This window comes from Sceloporus undulatus, chromosome 7 (genome assembly GCF_019175285.1).
Source record: "Sceloporus undulatus isolate JIND9_A2432 ecotype Alabama chromosome 7, SceUnd_v1.1, whole genome shotgun sequence".
Taxonomy (NCBI): domain Eukaryota; kingdom Metazoa; phylum Chordata; class Lepidosauria; order Squamata; family Phrynosomatidae; genus Sceloporus; species Sceloporus undulatus.
The window spans coordinates 50,956,499-50,974,411 of NC_056528.1; the positions used below are offsets into that span (position 1 = coordinate 50,956,499).

The window sequence follows — 17,913 nt, forward strand, 5'->3', positions numbered from 1 at the left end:
TTTGGAATTACTGGCCCCATAGGGATCCATTGGAGAACATTTGCCCATTGGGGAATGCCTGCCCCATAGGGATCCGTTGGGGGATTGCTGCTCGTAGGGAACCATTGGGGAACGCTTGCCCCATAGAGAAGTCTTTGGAATTACTGGCCCCATAGGGATCCATTGGAGAACATTTGCCCACAGTGAAATACTGGGGGATATTTGCCCATAGAGATCAGTTACAGAATACTTGCCCATAGGGAACCATTGCATAATAGCTGTCCATGGGGAATCCTTGGGGAATACTGGTCCATAGAGGATGGTTAGAAAATACTTGCCCATAGGGAATCATTAGAGAATGCTTGCCCATAGGGAACCATTGGGGAAGGCTTGCCCTATCTTTCCCTGTGGGCAGCTACTGCCATTTGTGTCAGTAGATCCCCCAAAGGCCCTGGGCATAAGCAACAAGGGAGGGAGGGAGGAGGACTGAGGGATCCTGGCTGATCTGCTGCAGTTTGCAAAGAGGCTTTCTGGCAGGAAATCCCCACAGAGAGACCCAGCGTTGGGCTACGACTCTGGAGACCAGGGTTCAAATCCCACCTCAGCCATGGAAACCCACCGGCTGCCTTGTTGGGCGGATCACAGCCATGGCAAATCCTCCTCTGAGCAAGTCTTGCATTGGAAGAGCTGGGGAGGCTGTCACTGTGTGACACAAACAGCGGGTTGCGGTGCTTTTGGGAGCTGTGCTTCCCCAGGAGTTGAGTCATTTTCTCCAGAGCAAACATTCAAAGGCCATCAGCTGTGCATCATATTAATGCTTTGGCAGACATAGCTGGCTCAGTCTGTAGCTTTCGGAAACATGCGTCTCTTAAAGAACCTTGTTGTAAACGTGTAGTTTGCAGGCCTTGCGGATGTGTCGATATCAGAAGACATCCCCGTGGAAGGAGAGATCACCGTCCCCGTGGGGTCTGCCTCTTCTTCTCCCGACGAAGACGGCTCCACGCTGGATGAACCAGTCAAGGAGACCATTGTAAGTACTCCATGTCATCAGGCATGAACAGAGGAGGAGGAGGCCCTGAGACACTTGTCTGTCGCCGCATGGACTTCAGTGCGGAATTAGGGCCAAAACACACTGCAGAAACAATCCAGTTTGAGACCGCTTTAACTGCCCTGGCTCAATGCTAGGGAATCCTGGGAAATTTGGTTTTATTATGACAGAGAAGGCTAAATGTCTCACAAAACTACAGTTCCCAGAATCCCCTAGCATTGAGCCAGGGCAGTTAAAACAGTCTCAGACTGGGTTGTTTCTGCAGTGCGTTTCGAATTGAGGAAAAATAACGCCACTCAATTGAATGAAGGCAGAAACAAAGTCTCTCTGAACAAATGCTGCCATGAGAGGATTGCCATAAGTTGGAAATGACTTGAAGGCATTGCAACAGCAACAACAAAAGGCGCCCTTCTTCAGGGTAACCTAGATAATCTCTTTGACTTTATAGATGCGAGATCTGAAAGCTGTCGGGAAGAAGTTTGTCCATGTTATGTATCCAAAGAAGAGCAGCACCCTCCTGAGAGACTGTAAGTGCCATGATCCGCTTCAGAGCCTTGAAAGCTCTAGGAATAAGTATGAACACCTTTGAAAGTCCAGTGAAGTGGTCTGAAAGCCTGCGCATGGGCTGATGGCCAAGTGGGATGCTGCAGGGATGAGTTCAGGATCTGGAGTAGGGAAAAGAGCAGAGGTGATGCTTTGGTGGGGAAGAGGACTTCTCTTCACAGAACTGTTATCTGCATGCCTTGTTCCTTTGTTTCCTCACAGGGGACTTGTGGGGCCCACTGGTCCTGTGTGTTTTACTTGCACTGTAAGTACTTGTGGGTTCTTGTTTTTGTACTCGTTCTCAATTTCTCTTGCCTTTCCCCTTTCCTTTCTCCTTCACTCTCTCCTTGCTCTACTGTTTTTGTTCATTGGGAGGGAACCACCAAATCTAAACTTTGTTAGGAGTAACTGTTTGTTCCACACAGTTGTAAGCATTCAGGTTTCTTCGATAGCAATAGCAGCAGCAGGTGGCGAAATCTTCACTTTTACCTCCTGTTCCTAATATATTTTTGAGCCCCTGTCCTGTTTAAAAACTTATATAACACATTGGATGGCATCCTGTTAGTGATACATGCATGTGTTATTCGTTTTCCATCCAGGGTGTGAAGAGCTAGTCTCTTGTCCTTGCGCTCTCCCACAAGGACATGAAGATCAAAGTGCTTTGTGTTCCCAGGGGAAGGAGAAGGTATATGCACTCCATTTGACAGTGCGCCTTCATTTGTTTCCCATAAGGAAGCTGAGACCAGCTGCTTCTCTGGTCTGAATCATTTCTCCTTGGGAAAACAACCATAGCAGGTTTCATGGGGCGGAAGGACATGGGACTGCACTTGTGGGGCTGCACCTTGCTGTAAGATGCAGGCCACAGTCTTCAAGCAGTCTGACACACACAGGACTAGAGAAAGTATATTTAAAAAGTCACACTAATGACATAAGGTTTGTTGTTGTTTTGTGCCTTCATGTCATTTATCATGGGGTGTTCTTGGCACGTTTCATCAAAGGGGTAGAGTGTGCCTTGCCCAAGGTTACCCAGTGGGTTTCCATGGTTGAGCTGGGAATAAGCTTTAGGCTATTTTAAAAGCCATGGTTCTGTTGACCTCAATGGGAGCCTACACAACAGTTGTTTTATCCGGTTTACAGGATTCTCGTACACCAGTCCAGCCCAGTTGTAGGCTGTGGCCTTAACAACCTGCTTTGGCGATGTTGGCTCTCCAGGGCTCCTCCACTGAGTTTAGTGGCAGGAGACATTTGGGGAAATGAGAGGAGGAATCAGTGAAATATGCAAGGAAACGCCTTCTGTTTCATGCCAGTCTGTTAGCTCTTGGTTCTCCCTTTCCTAGAATGCTTCAGGGAGGGGCAGCGGACAGCACCGAAGACAGAGGGCCGCAGTTTGCAGAAGTGTTTGTTATCATCTGGTTCGGAGCGGTCGTCATTACGCTAAACTCCAAGCTGCTTGGAGGAACCATGTGAGTGTCTTAGTGCCGGGTTGGGGGCCAGTTTGCCACACTCACACCATCTGAGTGCATCAAAATACTTCTCTGTTACTCCTTCAAAATGGCGAGCAAGTGTGATGACTTCCCTGAAGGAGAGACAGAAGGAAAAGGGGGTATTTTGGGGAGGGATTCTAGGAGGGTTTTGGGAGATTGGTAAGAGGGTTTTTTGTGTTTCCTTTTGCTGCAAACTGTCTGTACTGCCAGACATCCGGCCATGGTCCTGTTGAGGACTCTTCTTACCATCTGCCTGTTTGCTGAGGCCCAGCTCACTCCAAGGGTCCTTCTCTCTCCCCTTCCAGCTCTTTCTTTCAGAGCCTCTGTGTCCTGGGCTACTGCATCCTGCCATTGACGGTGGCTCTCTTCGTCTGCAGGCTGGTGCTGATAGCGAGTGCTGGGACCGCCGGCTTCATTGTGCGCCTCCTAGTAGTGACAGCCATGTTCGGCTGGTCAACGCTGGGTGAGTTGGAGGCAGAGGGATGCCGCTTTGTTTCTGTTAGAGTGACCTAAAATACTGACTTTTTCTATGATTTTAGCTGTACAGTGGTACCCCGGGATACGAATTGATCGTGTTACGAAATTTCCGGGGTACGAAAAAGTTAGCTTGGAAAAAACTGTTCCGGGTAACGAAAGATTTTTCGGGTTACGAATTTTTTTTTCGGTGTGTTTCGACGCTTTTTGGCACGAAATTTAAAAGCTGCGGCTTTCCAGCGCTAGCGGAAAGCCTTTTTTCGGGTTGCAAAATCTTTCGGGTTACGAACGGCGCCGCGGAACGAATTAAATTCGTAACCCGGGGTACCACTGTATTCTTTTTAAAATCGTAAGCTGCCTTGAGTCCCAATTTTTGGAGAAAGGCAGAGTACTTCTTCTATTACTGCTAATAATGATGATGATAGAGCCGTAGTTGCTGTTGTTGTTTTCACAGCGTTTCTTTTCTCTTCTTTCCTTCCAGCATCCACAGCCTTCCTGGCGGACAGCCAGCCCCCCAACCGCAAGGCCCTGGTGGTCTACCCCATTTTCCTTTTCTATTTTGTTATCAGCTGGATGATCCTCACCTTCACTCCATAGCAAATGCCGGAGCAGCAAAGACTACAAAAACTGAAGGTGGCTTTTCCTTTGGAGGGTGGGTTCATTATCCTTTGTTTTGTAGTAGAAGTCGCTCTCAATAGTTGCCCCGTCCTCTAATTTATCTGCCTGCCTTCTGTTGTTTGTGTTGTGGAAGGCCGGGTGGCCCATAGGCCAAACCAAAGGAATGCGCCAAAGAGCCGCTTAGGTGTTTTGGGTTCTAAAACCACAACCGACGGTCTGCCTGCTGGGTTCAGTTCTTCCCCTGCTCCGATTGTGAATGAGCGGCTAAGCAGGATATCTGAAGAATGCTTATGATGGAGGAACAGCAACACAAAAAGCCACATACCTGGGCCATGACAACTGCTGATAAAGGAATGTGTTGGGATACTGACATTTAACCAGCTTACTTAGAACTCCTTTCTACTTTGGCACTCAGCGTTCAGTAGAATTTTGCCTTATGCATCCTTGAACCTTGGTTGACTTTTGATTTGGAGAGGCTTTCAAAATCCTTTCAGCCTACAAAGAGAAGGAAGTTGGTTCAGGGGGCTTGTCTTTTGTTCTTCCTTGTTCTTTCATCCGTTTTTAGTTTTTCATCCAAATAAGAACTGCATGTAGTCTCTTCGCACCAAGCCAAAGCACATCAGAGGGCTTTGCTCCAGAAAACATGAATGCAACACAAGGCGACTGACTCTTTCAGTATGTTCTGTGCATTGCAAGCGTATGGGGAACTGTGCAGGCCTGGGCAGTGTGTTTTTCTACAAGCATTAAGGAGAACCTTGTTTTATGGGATTTCCTGGATAGAGAAGGAACTGTTTGTTGACAGCTTCTTTATTGACAGAGGAGGTTCCTCTAAAACAGTTCTTCTGCCTGCCCTGGATGAGAAATAGGTGTGAGAGAGTGAGTCCTATCATATGCTTGTTCTCTGGCCTGGCCTTTCCTCAGTCATCCAAGGGAAGGGTCATTTAACCAGTCATTTGGCGATCTGCTTGTCTTTGGCCCACTTCCGCCTGCTTTTCATGGGGAGGTCATCCAAGGCATGACAGATTGTAATTCAAATGCCTGTGTGGCTTCTGAGCAGAAAGTGTGAGTTGCTCTATTTAACATTTGCTTTGTGCTTCGGGTATCTTTTTCTCTCACTGGTGAAGTGCTGGCATACAAAGGCTTTTTGGCTAAGGAAGCTATCATTGTGCATAACTCTCTTCCCAGTATGGCTCTTAACATCTCTTTTGTTTGCTGGTTTTGAGGTTTGGGGCCAGAAAATTAGCAGGTAATGTCAGTGCTTTCTCTTGCTACCTAATAGTCCAATACAAGACATGATTAGATTGTGTTCAGTCAGCCTGAATGTATTCAAGACCGATCTACCATGAGATGCTTAAAATTAGCGTTGTCCAGTTCTGGTGTTCCAGACGGAGCTGTTTCCAAATCCATGGATCACTTGTGTATCAAAAGTTTGGGTTTACATGGTTGACTATTTCTGAAGTTCCCAGTTTGAGACCATTAGAGCATGTAGATCATAGTTGAAGAGAAACTGTGAGTACATATATTTATTTTGCTTTTGCTTTTTTAAAAATTGGGCTTCTGCCTTTCCAGTTTTGTGGGTAGGAATACGTGGCCAATGTTTATAAACTGTGAGATCCATTGCAGGAAAAAGCAAGTGGGACTTGGTCCTGAGTGGTATAAAATCTGTCTGCAATGCTGCCATGGTTCGAAACTTGGGAAGAATGGAGGCACCAGGAGGGGAGGAATGTGGGCCCTTCGAAGGAGAGTGGGTTCCAACCCTTCCTTCCCATAAGTGCTTCCATGTTTAGAGACCTGGGAGCATCTTAAGACCTGCAAGCACAATATGTCATTTAGGTTTGGTGACAAGGTGATGGTTGATGTTCCACCAGGAAGAGCAGGGATGCTCAAAGTAGTGGAAATACGGGCAGATTTCTTTTCTTTTCTCCTTAATAAACTTGGGAAAGAGGTTCTTGTCCTGAAAGCAACACTAAATCTACAGGGTTTACTGTCAGTTTTGTCAAATGATTATCCTGTCAGCTGCTTCAGATGTGGGGGGGAAGCCTTTCCGACTCTTTATTTTTCAGTGTTGGTCTTGTACATAGCGCCGCTGTTACTTTGCGTGTGTATATGTGTTTGCGTTGGGGAATGAAACATGTAAATTATTTGTAAATTTTTGTAAATTAAAAGGCTGGAGGAGGCGTGTGACGTAAGTCTGTATCCTGTGTCATATTCAGCCAATCTTTCCTGTAGCTCTTACTTTCCAAATTTTGGATATTCAAAGATTTGACACTTGTGTACATTCTTTGCAGACGGATCCTTTCTGTTATCGTATGCGTAGTACGTATACCCCCCCCCCCCCCCCCCCCACACACCATTCATAGGGTCATCCACCCTTCCATGTCCTTAGGCAACATCTTTCCTCCTGCCTTTGTCCCACAAGGACCAGAGTTTAAAATCTGAACTTGTCTCTTCATCCCTAGACCCACAAGGTGGGCATTTCTATGGCTAGCCCTGCAGGTTGACCATAAAGGTTCTTCTTGGGCACCACTTCAATCCATGGATCTGAGGAAGCCTACCAAGTCTTACAAAACAGTCTCAGAGGTGCTACAAGATCCCATTGCATACTTGTTTAGCACATTGGTTTGCAGGAAGTCTCTTTCCTGTGCTAGAGAGAGAGAGGAATATTGAGCATGGGGTTGGTAGGTAACTGGCCTTGCAGGGTGTGCCAAAGGGTGTGCGCATCCTTACAGCAGGAGCTTGGGGGACTTTCTGGAAAATACATACATTTTTGAAGAGGGTGCCTTTGCCTTTTAGAAGGAAAGAAACCCAGGCATTACAGAAGATCCTCCTGGATGCACCGGAGAGAGCAGAGATGGGCAAGTGCTTGCGTCATTTTCGGCTTCACAGAATGCTAAAAGGGAAAACCAGGTGCTCTGTGACCTCCCTTGCAGAAAGAATTCTTGGCTGAGGTTTAGTGGAACAGTTACATTCTCTGGGCAAACCTTTAAGAAGTGGGTAGTGAAAGGCCTTGGGCCCAACCCCAGGCCCTGCACCAGGGAAAGCTGGAGGCTGGTGAGTTTTGTGTTCATTGCATCAACAGGTTGGGAACATGTCCCCCAGGAAGACAGGATAACAGCCTTGGATTCCAGATTCGTAAGAATCCCAGGCATTGAGCGCAGCCCACCGGTTCTCAGAATGTGGCTGTCCCTTTGCAAAATGAGTTCCAATGGGAACTGGTGGGTTTGATATGCCTGCTATAATTTGTGGTCCTTGCCTTAGGGTTGTGTTGCTCCCATGCGGATACAGAATTATCACAAGCGTGGGTTTTCTGTCATTCCTTTTGGGCAGCAGAGGCATTTTTCAGTTGCATTCCTCTTGGTTCCTTCTGAGAATATCTCACAAACCACAGTCGTCCAGGAACCAATCTGGTCTGCTATCAAGCCAGCTCCCAGACTCTGGCAAAGCAAAGCACACTTGTTTATCTGGACTCAACTTTGGGACAGGCCTAGCTTTTATGTCATGATCTCTTTCTTTCTCTTATATCCCTTTCAAGTAAATATCATCAGGTGAGTGTAAGAATTCCCCATATCCTTTATTACGGGTGACTTGGATCATAAAGCTCCCAGTGCTGCCACAAAAGTACTGCAGCCAGCCTTGCAGGACGAGTAGCTCATTGGGTGAAAGGAAGGGCTTTGTGGATTTTCACACACTTTTTCAGATGCATCGATGGAGTTAATATAAGACCACAAGTTATACAGTTGGCCCTCCAATTTGCAGCCTTCACTTTTGTGGATTTGATTTTTTTTTGTGGGTTGGATTAATATATTCTCTCTAGGAATCTTTAGGTCTTCCAGCGCAGTTCTGCCCAAAGTTGACCATAGAGTTGGGTTGGAGTACTTAGGCGGGATACACACCGCCATAAAGTACGCGCTCCGCGCGTACTAGGGTTAGGAAGGGCCGTATTAGGGTTAGGAAGGTTCTTACCTTCCTGACGGCCCTTCCTCCCAGTACGCGCGGAGCGCGTACTTTTTTGTGGTGCCCATCCACATGGGCGCCGCCATGTTGACGTACTGGACGCTATGCGTCCAGACGTGTCGCGACGGAAGTGACGTCGCGAGGGCGCACTCCACCCCTCGCGGCGCCACTTCTGCGTTCAAAAAAGGAGCGGCATTTCGCTGCTCCTTTTTTGCTGCGCAGGGAAGCCTCGCGGTCTGGCAGCTGGGGCTTCCCTGCGCAGCGAATGGCGGCGGCGAGAAAACGGCCCCTTGAGGGCCGTTTGTAACCCGCCTTAGAAATTCTAAAAGGAAGCACTTCTCTAGGGATTTGTAGGTCCTCCAGCGTGATTCTGGCAGATGCTGAGCTCAGAGTTGCACTGGAAGAGCTAGAGATTCGTAGAGAGATGTTTTCTCAGGTACAAAGAATAGTGTTTTGTTTTTAATTTGGGGTTTTCCACTTTCATGGGGGCCCTTCACCCCTGACCCCAGCAAATATGGAAGGACCACTGTATTTGAAGCTGTATTAGTTACAGTGTTGAAGGACCGCAAATCTGATGCATTGCCTGTTGCTGCCGCTTGGAGGCAGAGTGCTTTCCATTCAGTACCTTTCCTGGCTGCTTTAATGCAGCTGCTGTACCTAAATTCCTCTTGTCCTCTATAGGATCCAGCCAGTTTTGGGGGACATGGCTGCCTCTCTTGGAGACCAGCAAGAGGAAGCCAGCCGCAGTCATTCTTATGCTGTTCCTAAACCTCATGACTTATTTTTATCTTGTTATTTGTGTGTGCTTTAAGGTTGCACTCAGACCCACCAGCGCCACTTCCAGCCAAGGGTCCAGCCAAGGCCTCTGTGTCCCTCTGGTCACTCCCTCGGCCTGGTCTTCCCTTCTCTCCAGCCACCTGCCCTCCTTGTGGGGGGCAGAGAAGGACGGCAGAGCTTGTAAACAAATAGGGTGTGTGTGCTTCCGTTGACCTCCTTCCTTGCAAAGAGAGGCGCCTGATGGCCTGCGTTTCCTCCTCCTCCTCGCATGTGCTGTGCTCCACGTGGCACATTTTTTATAGTGCGCTTCTGGCTCCGCTCAGTTATTTCTGTCCCACCCGTTGCATTCCTTCCCTCCCTCCCTCCCATTCACAGTGGGAATTGCAACTGGGAGAGTAGCCAGGCATTTCATAAAGCAATACTCGCACGCCCAAACGGTCACCCGGCCCTCCTGGCTTTTGCAAAGGGACCCAGGCAATTTAATTCATCTGTGGACCGCGTGATTCCCACAGTGTTTCAGTGCCTTTTGCAAATTACTATGGCCTTCTAACTGTCCCATTTTGGCAAGATTGCTGATTGCTATTGTTCCGCTGTTGTCCTGCTTTTCCGACTGCTTTTAAAATGCCCCAGTTTCTCTCTTCGCTTTCCACCTTCGTCCTCAACTTCAGTTCATACTCACTGAGTTCAGAGGGCAAAAGCAGGTTGCTGTTCGACAGTTGTGCCATTGTTAAAGATGTCCTAATTTCTCAGCCCACTTTCCCCTTTTGTCCTCAGCTTACTTCAGCTTACTTGCAAACTGAACCCAAAGCACAAAAGTAATTGTAATGAAATAAATGAACGCAGCAAGAACTGCACCCAGAGCTGAGTGCAAGAGTGAGAAGTGGCTCTTTCCAGGTTTTGGAGACCAGCGAAATGCCTTCCTCCTTGTTGCAGGACCTGACCTGGGGCCAGGTAGTTGTTTCTGTTTATTTTCAACCAGCTTTGGCAAGTGGAAGATGATGGCCTGGCATATTTGCAGACGTCCATCCCTGGGGCAAGGGCCCAATTCCAGCAAGACCTCCTCCTCTTCTTCTTTGGACAGCTGCCCATTGCCATAAAGAAACGCCAGGCTTGGCCACAGCGATTGATGGGGTTACGTCACCCTCTTTAAGTGATATCCCATAAGGGAGTTTTGTAGTGTGAGTAGCAAAGCAGGAAAGAAATGAACGGACCGTGGCATGATCCAAACGCCTGCAAAGGAATCCCAATTCCTGCCAAGGAAACACTGCTGCGGAACAGAAAGCTATTTCATGAACAGCATGGTCAGAGCTCAGTTTAGAGATCAAGGGGGTTCTGCGTTCCCTGCTATTAGCAGGTCTTTTCTCAGAATTGTGTATCTCAACAATCAGACTTGCAAATCAAACCAGTCACAAAGCAGAGCACGCCAAACGCTCCGAACGCTTGCGACCTGTATGTTGTGCATTTTGGTTTGTCCAATAAAGGTATTGTTGTTTGGTGGGGTTTTGGTTGAATTGTTTCGTTTGTATGCCGCCGTTCTCCCATTAAGGACTCAAGGCGGCTCCCACAGACACAAACCTTTAAAAATCTCAGTCAGGTTCAAAATGGTTAACTGTATGTCTGTCCAGTGCAGGCGTCCAAAGGAAAGGGTCAGGCCGAGTTACTGAGGGAAGGTGGACGCAGCACATGGAGGAAGACCTCTATGTCGGAACGGTTTTCCATTTCTCTCTTATTTTGGGTGGCGGCGGCAATGTTTTCATTTAGTTATACACACCCCTCACAGCTACACCCCCTTTTTGTGTCCAAAAATGAAACGCACTGGTATGAAACACACTGGTATACACCCACATTGTGGGTCTGGAGGGGAGGAGAGGCATTCAGGGAAATGCCCAGAGATGCCAGCAATGCATTCTGTGGTTCACCTCCAACACACTCACACTCTCACACACTTGTTGGGCTTTCAGAGGTCGAAATTGCTGCCCCAGCGCTTTTTCCTTGTTGTTGTTGTTGCTGCTGTGAGTTCTTCCAGACCTCTCCTTGGCGATGGTCAGCCATAGAAGGCAAGGCACTTTGGTCCAGATATTTTTGGTCTTGCCATTCCCTTAGAGTTGGGGGGCATCCTGGTGTGTTTGTGTGTGTTTGCTCCCAAACCTTTCGGCAACCCCATTGGCAACCCACACAGGCTCCTCTTTTCTTTTGCAAGCTCTTTCTCCTTGCTGGCATCCATTCCAAGGCATCCATTCAGTAGGAGGCAAATGAAAGGGATGTTGTTCCCTCTGGATGCTAATGGGCCTTGGATGCCTGCTCTCTCTGAAAGGCGGTTTCTGTTGATCTTCCTCTCCTCTTCCTCCTCTCTCTGCTTGACCAAATGGTCAGGCCAAGCAGAAAGGGAGAACATGCTTCAAACTGCCTTGGCATTTCCACTCTCCTGTTGTAAGATGCCTGCCTCCCATTTTCATTTTTACCTGGGAGAAGGAGGAGGAGTAATGGGAGCTTGTTGTTGCAAAGAATCATGTATTTCCGCTCTGTGTCGCATGCACACTGAGGCAGAGCAAAGGGAGCATTTGTGTCCAAAGGCACCTTGGAACAGAGAAGCAGAAGAAGGAGGAGGAGTAGGTCTTCTTCTCGTCTTCTTCCATGGCTTGGTCCTTGAGGGGTCAGCCGTGTCCATGCCTGGCATTGTCACACAACGCACACCCCATTCCCAAGCCTTAAGCGTCCCAATGGATTTTGGCTCTGTTTTGAGCATGACGCACGGCAGAAGCTCAGCTATTAATATTTGGCTATTAATATTTCTGCTCCCAAGACCCCAGCTTGGCCCCATAACACGCACCGAGTGTAAAGCGACACCGGCCATTCCAGTTTTGCTAGCGTCCGGCAGTAGACAAGGCTTGCATACGTGTGTGTGTGTGTGTGTGTGTGGCACGTAGCATATATTTGGACTCCCTGTTATTCCAGATACTACAAAGAAATGCCTCTCCAAAGACTCTGGTCCTTTATTTAGTAGCTGTCTTGGCAGTCGTCTTTGCAGCAGGCCAAGCAACCAAAGGAATGAAGTGCTGCAAACAGAAGATGCGAGCAATTTCCAGTGTCTCCCTCTCTGCAATGCTAGAAATTTGGGGATGGGAGGAACATTTCATTCCTGGGGCAGAATTAGTATTTGGGGAGCAATGCCCCAGTTTACTGGCCTGTCTCTGGGGGCCCACAAGCAACATCCATAGCCCTGACCCACCCTGCAGTTTCAGGAATTGGGCTCTGGGCTTGTGCCACCCAAGCCGCTCTCCCTCTCTGCCAGAGTGACCAGAGGTCCTCCAGGACCAGTCCTCCATTTCAGCCTTCTGTTGAGGAGGAATTCCCAAAAACACTGACACTGAAGACCAGGGCTCAATTCCCATCTGGGCCACGAAAGCCACTGGGTGACCTTGGGTATGTCACACTCTCTCAGCCTCCTCAGGTGAAGAAGGAGGCCATGGAAAACCTCCTCTGACCCTAATTCTCCAAATACAAAGTACATTTAAAAGATGTAGTAGTAACAGTTTCAAACACATCCCTTTGCCATGTGCTTTAATGGGACTTCACAGCTCTTCTTATTTCAGCCTTTGAGGGTGAAACAGTTTGGGGAAAGGTTTTTTTTGTCAGAAGCCGGATGGATGGCCATCTCTGGGGGTTCTTGGATCACCCACCGCACCCCACAGAGGACCCCCAGGGCCCACGCCACAGACCCTCGCTGTACAAATAGCTTTGCATGGGATTTAGACCAAGTACACCTGCAGACGTCTTCATTAATTGAATTGAATTGAATCCAACATGAGGAGTACAAAGAGCATCACGCAAGCAAGAGGAAAGGCTGGATCTGTGTGCTTCTGTGTAAACAGTGTTTCATGACAGATACACAGGTAGAACAGCCTCAGCATCTCCATCGTCTCCTGGAATACATCCAGAGACAGAAGACCCTTAACCCATTCCCATTCCTGACCCCTTCTTATTTTGCTTTTCTATATGATTCTGGTGGCAAAGCCGTGATGGTGAAACTGAAGTGGGGAATGGAATATAAGGGCTACCTCATTTCTGTTGATGGCTACATGAACATGCAGCTTGCAAATACAGAAGAGTACATTGATGGTGCACCGTCGGGACACCTTGGTGAAGTTCTGATAAGGGTTTTCCCCCCACTTCAGATGATTAGGCTCCACGAGACCAGGCCATACAGAATCAACCACAGCCTACTGTCTTGGCAAACACCGCGCCTACGGCAGTCGGAGCCCAGCATGAAGATGAGGACGATCATCATGATGAAATCTGACGCTGAGACCCTGGAACCATTTGACAGGAGAGAGTGGTCCATTTTGCATTAGACAAACACACAATAGCTTGACCTACATCCATCATGGGCTTGACAAGCTAAACACTTTTGGCGCCTGTTAATAGTAATTGAATGATTGACTAATAAAAAATCAATTAACTGCTCTAACTGATGACATAATAATAGTATTAATGAAACTACCTGATCCATTACATTTTTCTTTTTGTCTAAAAAAATCTTTGTTGTACAGATACAGAGGGAAAGCACAAAATCTTGCATTTACTGTTCCTTAAGGCTATATTTTAGAGGCAGGAACTAGCAAAGCTGCCTCGGAGTATTCCTTGCTTAAGAAAACATTACAAAATTTATGGGGTCAGCAATTATTGAGGGGGAGAGAGGCCTGGCCTAGAAGAAAAAGAGCCCTCCTCCAACCACCATCTTGAGGGGGAAAGAGGCCTTGCCATTTTTTGTATTGTGTTGCAATTTTACTGTACACCGCTATGATCATTGCGGAATAGCGGTCTATAAATAAACATTATTATTATTATTATTAGTTTGATTTAACCCAAGAAGAGGAGTACGAAGAGCTTCACGCAAGCAAGAGGAAAGGCTGGTTTCTGTGGGGGTTGACCCAATGGAAGAAGTGGCCGCAGCCCCCCACCCGCCACCCCGGGTCCTGGGTGCCTGTCCAGCCGAGGGCATCCCAAAAATCCCATCTTAACCATGAGATCATGAAAAGGGAGCATCAAGACCTTCACGCAAGCAAAGCCATGAAAAGGGAAGAAGGGGCTGTGTCTTTCCGTTTTCACCACAGACACCACTGACTATTGGAAAAGGTTGGTTGATGTGGCTCGCACAAAGGCAAATCGGGTCTCCTGGACGATTTGGTACGTACCTGATTTTAATTGAAATTACATCAACAGGAGGAGTATGAAGAGCTTCACACAAAGAAAGCCAACAAAAAGAAATGAGGCTGTACCTTGTCCCCTTTCTCTTTGGACTCTCATGGCCCCCTTCTCCTCCTCCTTCTCCCCTCTTAGCCCTATTGTGCTATTCTCTACGATTCTGGAGGAGAAGCATAGTTTAGTTTAACCCAAGAAGAGGAGTACGAAGAGCTTCACGCAAGCGAGAGGAAAGGCTGGTTTCTGTGGGGGTTGACCTAATGGAGGAAGTGGACGCAGCCCCCCACTGCACCCCAAGGTACTGGCCTCCTACCCAACTGAAGTAATGGATTATGCTAGATGCAACTGGGGCCCCACCTCGGGGACCCCAGCCAAAGGGGACCCCAAAGGAGCCGCAAAACATGGCTCCTTTGTCCGCTGCAACAGAGGTTTCATAAGCAGGTGAGCCACATCATCAACTCCGTGTGTACAGCGGTGCGCCAAGATGGCACCCGCGGTGCATGGTAGGATTCGGGACATTAGGGCCCCAAATGTACTCTCTGTCCCAGGACCCCTAAACACTTAGCTATGGACCTGGCTGGATGTCAAAGAAATCCAAAAAGAGGAGTACGAAGAGCTTCACGCGAACAAAGTTGCGAAGGGAAAGGCAGGGAATGCATCTTTTCATTGGAGGCGTAGAACCTGCCATTCGTTGGATAGGAGTGATGGAGGTTGGTTGGTGTGGCTCGCACAAAGGCGACGTTTTGTCGATTTGGTACGTACCTCATTTTAATTGAATTTAAGTTTAATTTAACCCGATTTAATTTAATCAGACACGAGGAGTAGGAAGAGCTTCACGCAAGCAAGAGGAAAGGGGCTGGTTCTGTGTGTGGCCATTTTGGTTGGGTGAGACCCTGTCCCTTTTTGAATGAACATCTGCTTCTATGAGTCACAGAATCCTAATTCAATATAACCGCTGGCAGAGGGTTTCCAGGCCATTCCTCGCAAGAGGAAAAGCTGGTTCTTTGGAGCTGAGTATATTTCAATTTTCAATGTCTAATTTAAATTCTAAGTTTCGTGGTGAATTTCCTTTCCATCCAATGGAAGAAGGCAGAGGAAAGGAGAGGGGTCTCAAGCGGTTGACTGGAGTTCCACAAAGGCAAGGATGCTCTCCTGAATCGGGAGCAAAATTGGTTCTGTCCATCAAAGCGACCTTTCCATGAAGAGCCAGAAAACAGTCCTTCAGAAGAAGAAAAACAGGCTCTAAGGGAAATTCAGAGAAGAACAGAAAAGGGGGGGAACAACCATGGAAAAAGCTGACAGAAGAGGCAGAGATGCATCAGAAGAAGGCGTTAGACCCCATTAAAGCAAAAACCAGCCTTATGCTGGTCTCAGCCTCTTTCCAGCCAACGGGTTTGAATCGGAGCAGGGTCCGCCTCCTCTTCCTCCTCCTTCTCTCCTCCTTTCTTCCCTCCCTCCATCCTTCCCAGTCTCTCTTTCCTCTTCTGCCCGAAGAGATTTCCATCATGGCTCCGGGGGGCAAAGGGGGCTCTCCTTTTGGGGGGCTGATGGAGGGACCCCCAAGGGCCTCTCATTGCTGCTGAGTCAAAGGGATTTGGGAGGTTTCCCTGCAAGATGCCATTCCTGGATTTCTTCTGGGCTTGCTTCAGGAGGGCCAAGGTAAGGAAGGAAAGACCCTTCCCCCATCAGACTCTTTGGGCTGCACACTTTTTGACAGATCAGGGGCACATTTGGATGCATGAGGATGTATTTGGGGTCTCTGTCTCCCTTCGGCTTTGCATCCCCTCCTTAGTTGCAAGCGCCTCTGCTTTGTCTTTCTGACAGAGCAAACCCAGCAGGAGGAAAACTCTCCCCATTGACTCTCCATCCCTGAGCCTTTCAACTTCTCTTTCCTATATATATATATATATATATATATATATATATATATATATATATCTGTTTTGTCAAGACAGCTGCTTTCCATTACTTATGTTTTATTTGGTCAAGATTTGAAAAGGGGGGATACAAAAAGTATGTTTAAAAGATGCAATAGTCAACTGCAAAGTGACAGTTGCAAACGCATCCCTTTGCCGCCTTGTGTTTCAATGGGGCTTTGCAGCGCTTCTTCTTTCGGCCGCTGGCCTTTGAGGGCAAAGCGCTTTGGGGAAAGAGGGCTTTTTAAGCAAAGCCTGATGGCCATCTGTCAAGGAGGGGTTTTTGTGTGCTTTGAGTGTGAGTTCCTGCATGGATACTCACTGTGTGCCACACTGGATGCAAAGGGCCCACGTCACGGACACTTGCCGTATAAATAGCTTTGCTCAGGACCCGTCTTTGCTGGTGTAGACCACCTCCAGCCACCCAATAATGCTTTTGGGACTGATCTTTCCAAGCGACTTGGTGTGTCCAATGTGAACCTAACCCCAACATCTGGAGACTCCCTGCGCCGGAGCCAGGATGAAGGAGAAGCCGACCGAGAGGAGATCCCAGATGGAGAGCATGGAGGCTGGGAAGGAAGATGATCAGCCAACAAAGGTGAGGAGGAAGAAGAGGTCCGGGGAACGCGAAGACAATCTAGAAGAAATCCAACAAGAGGAGAATAAAGACTTCAAGTTGTGGATAAGATGGGCCTGGGTCAAAGAGCAAACGGCATCCAAGAAATGGCTGATCCCTTACTATGCAGAGACACCAACGCTGCAGCGCCAACCACAGTCGCCTGAGAACATCTAAACAATGAGAATTGTTGCCGCCTTGATCTTATAGGAGAGGCGGGATAAGAATAATTTTATTTATTTATTTATTTATTTATTTATTTATTTATTTATTATAATTGCATTTTCTGTTTCTGGTCTTAGTTCAGATGGAAGGGAGGAGGGCACCTCTCCCTTTTTGTCCCTGCGGTCAAAGCCGAGGAAATTTCATGTCCGTTTGCAACGAAAGACATTTACTTCAAACCCAGCTTCTCGAATCCAGAAGGCCTGGGACTAACATCTTCCATTCCTTTTTCTTGTTTGATCGGTGAAGAAGAAGCCAGGGTGACTTCGAAAGCTTGCAACATGCAATGGTGCCTTTTGGTTGGCCCGAGGTTAATAATAATAATAATAATATAATTTTTGGGATGTTATGGGATTTGCTATATGGCCAAGATGGCTACCCCCGGGATGTTTTTGAGGTTGACTATTTGAAAGACCAGGCAACATGGGGACTGCAAGGGAGACCTTGCATCAGAACATGCTGAGCTGAAAACCTATGGTTTATGTTTTCAAGTCAATAGCTAATGTGAAAATCAGGGGAAAACAAAAAAGAAGAAACACACAGCTTTTGTGGTTGTTGTCATCAATATATAACTTCTTTTTAGAAAGAAGTGGAAATGAGGGAGGGAACAACTACCGGAAAGACCAAATCCACGCTGAGTACAAAGACCTTCACGCAAGCAAAGCCGACTGAAAGGCGGAGGCGCATCGGGTGGCATCCATTGGAACAGTTTTGCTTTGGGGCCACAACAAACTAGAATTTGCAGAGACCCATAGCATTGAGCCCTGGCGGTTCAACCAGTCGCCAAACTGGATCGTTCCTGCAGTGCGGATGCAACCCCAGGGAGGAAAATCTAGGGACGAATGGCATGGAGAAAGAGAACTGGGTTTGTCTGTGCTAGGTAGGGGATGATAGGAGTTGCAGTCCAAAACCTTAAGGTGTTTGAAGCTTCAGTGCTCCCTGTCCCATTCGCAATGGAAGCTTAGGAGTTTATCAGCATTAAAGAGAGATTAAAGTGCGTTTAAAGCGTCCCACAAATGAAGCAGAGATGGCGCATAATGGCGCGAATGGTTATCACACACAAAGTAACATCAGGAATGC

At 47.7% G+C, this 17,913-nt stretch overlaps 2 protein-coding genes across 4 annotated transcripts in view; both read left to right on the plus strand.

Moving 5' to 3' along the window:
• The window catches only part of YIPF6 (Yip1 domain family member 6), a 10,820-nt gene extending 444 nt beyond the window's left edge, over positions 1–10,376 (plus strand). Inside the window, exons 2-8 of one of the 3 annotated variants that reach the window (XR_006105111.1) lie at positions 875–1,009; positions 1,476–1,554; positions 1,793–1,835; positions 2,908–3,033; positions 3,360–3,517; positions 4,010–4,180; positions 9,652–10,376. Coding sequence is in view for 2 of the 3 variants with exons in the window: in XM_042480541.1 (XP_042336475.1) it covers positions 875–1,009; positions 1,476–1,554; positions 1,793–1,835; positions 2,908–3,033; positions 3,360–3,517; positions 4,010–4,125 (657 nt within the window). In the remaining variant the exon portion in view is untranslated. Of the gene's footprint in view, positions 1–874; positions 1,010–1,475; positions 1,555–1,792; positions 1,836–2,907; positions 3,034–3,359; positions 3,518–4,009; positions 6,336–9,651 lie in introns of those variants that run through there. The other 2 variants (XM_042480541.1, XM_042480540.1) reach the window with 2 other exon arrangements.
• A 5,226-nt stretch (positions 10,377–15,602) lies between these two features.
• Positions 15,603–17,913, plus strand: part of STARD8 (StAR related lipid transfer domain containing 8) — a 50,236-nt gene continuing 47,925 nt past the window's right edge. The window contains exon 1 of the mRNA XM_042480535.1: positions 15,603–15,738. Coding sequence (XP_042336469.1) covers positions 15,694–15,738 — 45 coding nt within the window. The 5' untranslated portion in view covers positions 15,603–15,693. The remainder of the gene's footprint in view (positions 15,739–17,913) is intronic.